Raw genomic sequence first — 9,127 nt, 5'->3', positions numbered from 1 at the left:
TCGCGTGGAAATAAATCATTATATATATGTCTCCGGAAGTTTCACTTATTCCTTCATCGGTAACCTGGTTAAATCTGGCACTGGTAGCATTACCATGGCCGCACCTGTCAGATATTTAATATTTAACGATGTGTATGTGTGATTAACCAGATAGATATAATAATTGTTTTTTTTGTACCTATTAAGATAATAGACGCGATAATTATATTTAGCAGGCAAGTTGTACTTAGAAAAAGTTGTATCGCGAAAAGCACCAAATGTGGAAGTACTCTCATCAAACCCATCGCCGTGCCTCTGAAAAAATAACGTCGGAAATTACGAGTTTATGTATCGTGTTCGCAGATACTTGATTTATGAAAATGCGTCTGATGATCTAAGATTAGCCGGACGTGTGTTCCATTTTGTACGATCTACCTCAGAGCGGTGGGATAATTCTCCAGCAGCAAAACGCACGTCGTTGTGCGTCCGATAGCGTAAGCGGCCAAGAAAATCGACGACAGAATTACACGAATTGTATGGTACAGACGAAAAATAAGTATAAGTAAGACCACACCACCTATTAGTCCCGAAGATACTAGAAAAGTAATCAAGAAAAAATCCTTTTAGAAGTATATAATTAGCATTATACATTTTAAAGAATTTGGAATTATAAATATAATTCTAAATTATTAATTATTAATTCATTATAATATATATTATAATTATATAATTGTATTATAATTGTAATATAATGTAGATTTAATTATAATATAATATAAATAATATGTAATACATAATATTACATAGTTATAATTAATTCTAAATTCTAAATTATTAATTAATTATAAATATAAAGCATTTAGAAATATAAATATAATTAAAGTTAATTTTAACATCCTAGAAAATGTTTCAAATAAAGAATAGAGAGTTTCTTGTTTAAAACATTTAATGATCTCATAGAATAAAGAGAGAGAAAGAAAACGTATTTATTGTTCTTAGATGCTCACTTAAATATAATTTTCTGCCAATGGCATCGATTCCGATAACGAGCAGCATTTCTCCTAGCATATAGCCCAGCGATATCAGCAACAGCAGCTCGAAACGAGCCTCGTTCACCTCGTCGCAGCTTTGCAAAAAACCTAATGCCAGGTCCTGGATATGGACGTTACACGTGTCATTTCCACTCACGACATGGTCTCTTTCCATTTCCTGGAGCACGTGCGTATTCCACAGAGCGAGCCAAGCGAATCTTAAACATCGTCCTCGTGATTCTCTTCGCAATCACGCGAGAACAGTAGTCGGAGTGATACGAAAGATGCGAGAAAGCTTACGGAGGAAAACTTCCTTTATTACCCGGGAAAGTGTAGAAGACACGCTAATATCCCGCACAGTGTCACGCATTTATACGGAGGCTTGTGTATCTTGTGGACGCGTTCCCAGATTTTCGTAAAATACTTTGAAATACTGTCATCTTCGGCTTCATCATCTGGGCGTACGCAGCCCTCTAGATCCCTGATCTAAATCAAAAACATAGAAAAAGTTTAGTCTTTTTTTAATTAGTTACAAATATTATTTTTCCACGACTATGATTATTAATTTCGAATCTTCAAATATTTCATAAATGCTATCTCCATGCGCTCTTTTCATTTCTTTTATACAAAGCAAAACATATATTTTTTTCGAACATGCCAATCGATTACATTTTATATCACGGATCTTTCAGAACTCATGGATATTAGCAATCAAAAATTTGAACAAGCAAGGAAAGAACAAGATCTCCTCGACGGAGTCGTATTGGATCGCCGTACCGGATAGGTATCGGCGTGTTTCGAATTATTGATGGCATACATCTGTCGAAGCACCCCGAGTGCTTGTATCGGACGTCGACGGTACAGCAAGAGTCGAGGACTCAATGGTAGAAGACCCGAAGCGCAAGCGATCATCAGACTTGGGATACCGCAGAGAGCGGTGAGGACTCGCCAGGAACTCGTTCGGAATTGCTTGTCTAGCATGCGTATAATGGATGACATCAAGGACCAGGAGACGCCTTTTCAAATTCATCAAACAAACGTACTGTCAGTTTCCGTAAAAAAAAATTTCGTCAAAAGTTTAAGTATCTTAATTTTTAATTTTCAATTTTTATAAAGTTAAAATTTTCACACAAATTTTGACACATTAAAATTTTTAAATAATAGGAAATTAGAATTAAATATAGATTGAAATTAATAAAATTAATAATTGACTTATATATGAAATCTTTCTAGTGTTTTGAGAGAATTATATAACTAGATTATTTCTACAAGATATTTTATATTTTTCTAAATAAATTTCCACGAGATATTTTATATTTTCTAAATAAATTCTTAAAATTGCAAAATAAGAGTCATTTCTAAACGTGTTAAAAGTATGAAAAATGTATTTTATGAATCTTTGAAATTTTAAAAATAAAAATTAATCATTCTTTTAATTAATTATTTTAAAGATAAAAGAGTTTAAAAAAGATAAATTTTTACATTAAAAATAAATTTATATTAAAATAAATAAATTATTTATATTAAAAAATTAAAAATACTTAATGACAAAATCATAAATTGCATTACATTTAAATCGAAGAATAGGATATTTCATAAAAACCGAAGGATTTTCTTTTAGAAGATTAAACATAAGATATACACACATTCGGTTACCTAAAGCTGATAGATAGCCGACTATCCACAACATATCGATTATTGCTAAGCAAGATCCTCTCTTTCTCATCGGTAAGCATTCGATCAGATATACTCTGAGGACGATATTGTTACCGGCCACTCTACAAACATCAATTGTATGTCGGACGACGCAATTTCTACCCACACGTGAATTAAATGAATGCGCAATTTCGATGTCATGTAATAATAAACACATAAATCTTTACTTTTGCGCAATATTGTTTTGATAATATTTTTGCTTTTTTAAATAATATATCACAATTGTAAAAAAAGTAATATCTTTTCTTACTAAAATATTTAAGAAATATTTCTTATAATAAAAAAATGAACAAATGTGAAATAATATCAGATGTAATAAAAAAGCAGCTAAAATTATACTTTCTAAACTCCTTACAATTTTATTGATGTCGCATTTTAGCGCATTCATTTTCGTTATGCAATACGAAAGATAGAAACTTACCCCAGTCCCAACATGAATACTGATAAGTATGTAAAAAAACTAGTTTGCACGAAGGACAAAGCAATCGAAGCGCAAAATACGATGCCCATGGTAACAGAGATCGATTTTTTACGACCGACAGTGTCCGATATAGATCCAAACAGGAAAGCGCCTATTGCCATCCCTACGCGATAAATGCACGATAAATTAAATTATATACATATTTGTATATCTTTGCAAGATAAATTTTACACGAGATATTATCTATTATATATATTTTGTAAATATTTCCTATTTTGTATATTGTATATACAAAAGAAAATTAATTTATTTCAATTGATAACATATTTCAATGTTCAGTAAGTACTAATATTTTTTATTACAAGTATATACCAAAACTGGAGGTAGCGACAGGCATAGTGGCCTGATCTCTATTAAACTTTAGATCACACTCTATTAACGGTGTCACGATCGGTACAGTCAGAGAAGTGCTTGCTTCTGCAAACGATACCAAGCCGCATAATGCGACGACGAAGTAATGCCAAATACCCCATCCTATATTAAATAAATTCAATTTAACGTATAATCAAGTACTTATAGATATTTGTATAGATTAAAAAACTAATTCCAAAAATTATCTGAAATTAATATATTAATTATGTCATATCAAAGTAACGTGATGTGTTTTTTTAATGACGATTCTTTTCTAGAAAAATGTATATAATTTTAACTTTTTTTAAATTTTGTTCCTTACCCGTTTCAGCTATTGCAGTTTCGCAATCGTCACTCATGTCGCGTGGATAAATAGTGACGATTTTGTTACAAAGCAGATAAGTCACCAGAAAATAGGTTATTAAATAAATATTGAAAACAAAGTAAAGTTTATCTTGCAATTTGCTTGCTCACAAAAATCTTTAAACTAAAATATTAATTATGTAAAGATAGAAGAAAAGAGAAATACTGATAACTTACAACTGCTAACATACATTAAAAATAAAACATTTCTAATGTTTAAAATTGGTACAGATCCAATGATATCGTTTTGATCGTTCGATATTGAAATTTCTGTTAAGCTCATTGTCAGATGTTTTTTAATCGATATCACGGCTGATTTATATCGCTAAACAAGTGGCACTTTTGAATCTACATCAGATAATTCGTAATGCTATCCGGAATGGTGAATCATTTTTAAAACATGTAGAAAATGAAATCATTTATTGAACTGAAAATGAATATTTCATGTGTGCTATTTCAAAAATATATGCTAAGTAAAAACTAAACACGTTGCATTTCAAAAATACGTGGCGAAAGAATATAAAATCCACACACATAAGTATATTTAACAGGATGTACGAAATATTATATGATATTTTATTGTCTATTGATATTTTATTGATCCTTGAAGTATTCCTTTGAGCCAACGACGTCGGGCTTCATGGCCTTCTTGCCGGGTTTCCAACCAGCAGGGCATACTTCGCCATGCTTATCAGTATATTGAAACGCTTGCACCAAGCGTAAAGTTTCGTCCACGGATCTGCAATTAATGCGATAAGATTATAGCTAGTACTATTGGTAATACAAAGATCGCATTCAATGTTATCAAAAATCGCAATTACTGAATAAATGAGAGTGTATTTAGTTATTTTTAGCGCATTAAATAAAAATGTCAAACTCTCTCTTACTTTTGAATTCTAAATATTTCTTAAGAGTCTACATTAAGACATTATTGTGACACAAAGTAAGCTCTTTTGTAGATTTATTAATAATCGAGTAAGAGCTTTACCTTCCGACTGGCAAATCGTTTACAGTAATTTGACGCAAATTCTGCTTATCATCGATGATGAAAAGGCCACGGAAGGGAATTCCCGTATCCTCGTCGAGTACGCCGTAACTGCGAGCAATCTTGCTGCTCTTGTCCGCCAGCAGAGCAATATTCATTTCACCGAGACCACCCTGTTTGCGAGGCGTATTTACCCATGCGAGATGGCTAAAGTGAGAATCGGTGGAGGCGGCGATCACTTCACAGTTGATGTCGTTAAACTCTTTCACGCGGTCGGAGAAAGCAATTATCTCAGTTGGACATACGAAAGTGCTGTGGTCAAATGAATTACAGCGTTAGTTATAGCTAACGATAATCAATCTGTGTAAATAGTTATTGCTTATGTATTTATACGAGATTTTTAAGATAAGCAATGTGTACTTTTAAAATCCTATTTCTTGTAAATCTTTTAGAATTCATACACAAATGGTATTTCTTTATTAAAAATCTTTGTATCAGCTAATTGTAATAAATATATAGCATATTAATTTTTTAAATGTTTATAAGGCTATAATAACTATAATAGAATGCAATTTCAAAATATATATTTTATAGACATGAATCTTTTAAACTGCATAATATATTTCTTTGTTTTAAATGTCTCAACTAAGAGTTAAATATACTTATTAGTTTAAATATTAATAATAAGCATGCGATATAATAGAACTGCTTGTGTAATAATCGATAATTATTTAATCCTTTAATATTTTCGAAAATATAATTATAATGTATAGTACTTACAAGTCTAACGGATAGAAGAAAAGCACAACATATTTTCCTTTATAGTCAGAGAGCTTAATTTCTTTGAATTGTCCGTTTACAACAGCGGTACCGGAAAAAGCAGGCGCTGGTTTCTGTATCTGAGCTGTCATGGTTGTTGTTGTATTTAATTTTCTGTAATTAAAAAAATACTAGATAAATCTTAATTTTCTCTGTAAATTTTATATAACATTCAATCATAATATATATATATATATTTTAAAAATCATTAATTAATTATAAATAATCAAATAAAATAATTTATAAGTTTCACGATGAATCCGTACACGCGTCTACGCATATGTTTTCAATAATATAAATCCGATGGTATTATAGAACTACACGTGAAATCTGAATATGAATAACGTCTTTATAGTCCGTTTCTCCTTGAATGTGAAATATATACAAGTTTCTTTAAAACAAGTTTTCTTGCGAAAATTCTAGAAATATCGTGACGGAAATGTTTCCTCTCAATGAAAAACATACAACAGATAATTTGTAATCGGCACCGTTAAATCAGCACTTAGCACGAGTAGGTTCATACACAATAAGTACTTGACCAAGAATCGTATAAACTAAACATTTATTCAGTGATAACTTATGTAAAGGTCCTCGCGCGTGTTTGGCATATCGGTATTTGTCACACATTACCGAGCATACATGACCATGTTTGCCGTTATCTTCGTTGATGACAAATCAATAAATATGAAATATCAATCATGACATGGGGAATCTGAATAATAATTTGTGCAAAAAAATTTAGTGACGCAGGAAAATGCCAGAGGGAATTATGTAATTGTATAACTGAAGTTAATAAAGTCTTATCAAATTCACATTAATTATTATTTGTGAAAAGCAATTTCGATAAAGAATCATATCTAAAGTGCACTTAGAAATTATGAACATTTTTACTTTAATATCTCATACATCAATACTTAAAATCAACAATATATAAATTTAAATTAGAAAAATGGTGAGTAAGAGCAAACGCTGTAATTAGTGCGGAAAAATTTTATTCTATCAATAAGTAACAAATTAATCTATTATACTAACGTACGTTTTGATCAATTTTATGACCTTTTCCAGCACAAAAGTACAAAAACAGATGAGAAGAGAGATTAGAGTATAATCATGATTTTGATGGGGAAGATGTTAAAATTTTGGATAGAAAAAGTTTTTATAACAAAAGATTGACCTCAGAGATGATACTCATAAAAAGATAAACAGCATAAATTTGTAAACAAACACAGAATATTTAAACTCTACATATCTAAATATTACAGATAAATTGCCAAAAATCTAAACAACCTGAAAGACTTTGATTAATTTGTTACTTTTTATTAGAATAAAATTTTTGCGCGCTAATTACAGCGTTTGTTCTTACTCGCCATTTTTCTAACTTAAATTTATATCTTTTAATGAGCTTGTATATTATATTTAATTCAACAATATATGTTTAGTAAATTTAATGCGTTAATTTTAATTAAAATTTATATCTTATTTTGCATAATTCGTATTAAAAATTAATAAATTTTAATAATTTAAGTTTAAAGAATATTAAATAATGTGTTTACTGGAAATTGAATTGGATACTCTCACAGAAAAGAAGCGAAATGAATAAAGGAGAAGCAAGATCAATTGGACCAGAATACCAGGTGGAACTTTAGATTACACAACAGTCAAAAGAATATAAAAGGCAAAAGGTGTTCCGTATGAAAAAAAGATCTTGGTAAAAGGAAATACAAAAAAATCTCGTATGAAGAAAATCTCTGTCTGTACTGAGAAGTCGTATAGGAGTAATCTCACAAACGACCTCGCGTTTAACAATAAGTCGTTTCCTTTGTTATAGACGACTCCATTCCAAGCTCGTAATAGTTGCACTTAGCGAAAAACAAGTACTCTTACATTCTTTCTCTTTCACATCTTAAAAAAAATAATGGCGTCCAACTTTTATTAATATTTCAGCGAACATCATACAACTTATCGTATTTAGTGTAAAAACACGGTAGCTTCAAATTCTATATATGTTTACGATAATTGATTTCTCATAATGCCCTCGTTGATTCAATCAAACAACAATACACACGAATACTTTCAAAGGATATCCATGAGAGATACAATGCGGTTAATTTGCTCATAATTATTGTTTCGTAATTCGTTTATAGTTTATGAGATTGCTGTGCATAAATACATATGCAATGTGCATAAATGATTAATAACTCTCTGTGTAACGAGCCATCACATTGCATTAATTCGCGCAATGACAATCGAACACAAAATTTCATCTCGAAAAAGTTTGATATATAATTTCTGGGTTAGTGTGTTTCACGATTAATTTTCGTGTAAATATAATAAATAAATAAAATAATAAAATGTAAATTTAATAAAGAAAAAAAGAATATACATTAATAAAAATATTCAGAAAGAAGAAATTCTCTTTCAAGATATGAAAAAGATTTTATATATATATATAATGACGAGATTTAATAAAATATATCTGTGCTAAACGCTAAATAAAAGTTAGATAAAAATTAAACTACATATAATGCTAAAATTAAATATTTTTTCCTCCAGTCTTTATTCTAAACATTTTATATAAAATATAAATATACGGTACACAACTATAAAATTATTTACGAATTTTTTTTGACTTTATATAAATTTCGTCGCAGAAAAAAAGATTGCCGTTCCTCGTTATTATTATTTCCGCGAAGATGTAATCGATGATTTCTTCGACTCGATTAGCATGAACCGCATGATTTGAGGTTCGTTACATTCACCACACATAATACGCGACTCGCCGCACATTCTCGAATTCTCTTTGTTCCTCTCTCTCTCTCTCTCTCTCGAGAGAGAGAGAGAGAGAGAGTTGACCTTCATTCTTGCGAAATAGAGCAAAGGGAATCGCGAAATTGCGCTGATCGCGCGAAAATGAAACTTCCGGATTATATCATTCATATTTATGACGCTCTCGTTGTTGCCACGTAATATCGCGCGTAATTTCGTCGGGGCGTCGTCTGATCATGTTGCGCCGTCAGTTTCGGAGATTTCGTAGCGGCGATGAAAAAACGCCGCACAATTAGAGCAGGGCGATCATCCCGGCGCGCCATTTGTTCGTGCAAACGCAATAATTCCGGTCGTGAATTATTAAAAAATAGCGGACGTTTGAGAAATGAGTAAGTAAGAATTACCTCGGTTAGCTTCCTCGCAGAAGTGGTCCACGATAGGCAAGAGACGAAACAATGACTAAGGAACAGCAACGGCAACTAACCGGCGACCGGTTTTCGTGGAGGGATCCTATTTTGATATCGACCGCTACATATATAATAGTAGATGAAGTCGAGGGACATCAAGATCGTCGCGACATCTAGCTGCTGTCGATTAGTGTTACGCCGCATGTCAGCTGGAGGTCCAGAGACCATC

At 31.3% G+C, this 9,127-nt stretch overlaps 2 protein-coding genes across 3 annotated transcripts; both read right to left on the bottom strand.

Moving 5' to 3' along the window:
- Positions 1–45: 45 nt before the first annotated feature.
- LOC140676160 (synaptic vesicle 2-related protein) lies at positions 46–4,205 on the bottom strand. Its single transcript, XM_072910928.1, has 10 exons — positions 3,881–4,205; positions 3,520–3,681; positions 3,148–3,310; positions 2,667–2,788; positions 1,788–2,026; positions 1,333–1,496; positions 987–1,228; positions 415–574; positions 179–294; positions 46–104 (listed from the first exon to the last, which is right to left on the bottom strand). Exons 1-10 carry the CDS (start codon positions 3,915–3,917, stop codon positions 46–48), a joined length of 1,464 nt encoding a protein of 487 aa, XP_072767029.1. The 5' UTR covers positions 3,918–4,205.
- A 119-nt stretch (positions 4,206–4,324) lies between these two features.
- On the bottom strand, positions 4,325–9,051 carry Prx2 (Peroxiredoxin 2). Of its 2 annotated transcripts, none has more exons than XM_072910930.1 (4): positions 8,896–9,051; positions 5,687–5,839; positions 4,910–5,218; positions 4,325–4,660 (listed from the first exon to the last, which is right to left on the bottom strand). In XM_072910930.1, the coding sequence occupies exons 2-4, from the start codon at positions 5,815–5,817 to the stop codon at positions 4,516–4,518; spliced, it is 585 nt and encodes a 194-aa protein (XP_072767031.1). In that variant the 5' UTR covers positions 5,818–5,839; positions 8,896–9,051; the 3' UTR covers positions 4,325–4,515. The 2 variants fall into 2 exon arrangements, with proteins under 2 accessions (XP_072767031.1, XP_072767030.1); XM_072910929.1 differs by lacking the exon at positions 8,896–9,051 and adding an exon at positions 6,191–6,319.
- Between the last annotated feature and the right edge of the window lie 76 nt (positions 9,052–9,127).

The sequence above is a fragment of the Anoplolepis gracilipes genome, chromosome 2, assembly GCF_047496725.1.
Source record: "Anoplolepis gracilipes chromosome 2, ASM4749672v1, whole genome shotgun sequence".
Lineage (NCBI taxonomy): Eukaryota > Metazoa > Arthropoda > Insecta > Hymenoptera > Formicidae > Anoplolepis > Anoplolepis gracilipes.
The sequence above is the reverse complement of the archived record's forward strand: the minus strand, read 5'-3'. Positions and strand labels throughout refer to the sequence as shown.

Coding starts and splice junctions, on each gene's coding strand:
- LOC140676160 (XM_072910928.1), bottom strand. CDS start 3,917: ATGAGTGACGATTGCGAAACTGCAATAGCTGAAACGG. Junction 1,229..1,332: donor TGTCTTCTACACTTTCCCGG/GTAATAAAGGAA, acceptor ACGATGTTTAAG/ATTCGCTTGGCTCGCTCTGT. Junction 295..414: donor AATTATCCCACCGCTCTGAG/GTAGATCGTACA, acceptor TTATTTTTTCAG/AGGCACGGCGATGGGTTTGA.
- Prx2 (XM_072910929.1), bottom strand. CDS start 6,246: ATGAACCTACTCGTGCTAAGTGCTGATTTAACGGTGCCGATTACAAAT. Junction 5,219..5,686: donor TTCTTCTATCCGTTAGACTT/GTAAGTACTATA, acceptor ATTTGACCACAG/CACTTTCGTATGTCCAACTG. Junction 4,661..4,909: donor AACGATTTGCCAGTCGGAAG/GTAAAGCTCTTA, acceptor CATTAATTGCAG/ATCCGTGGACGAAACTTTAC.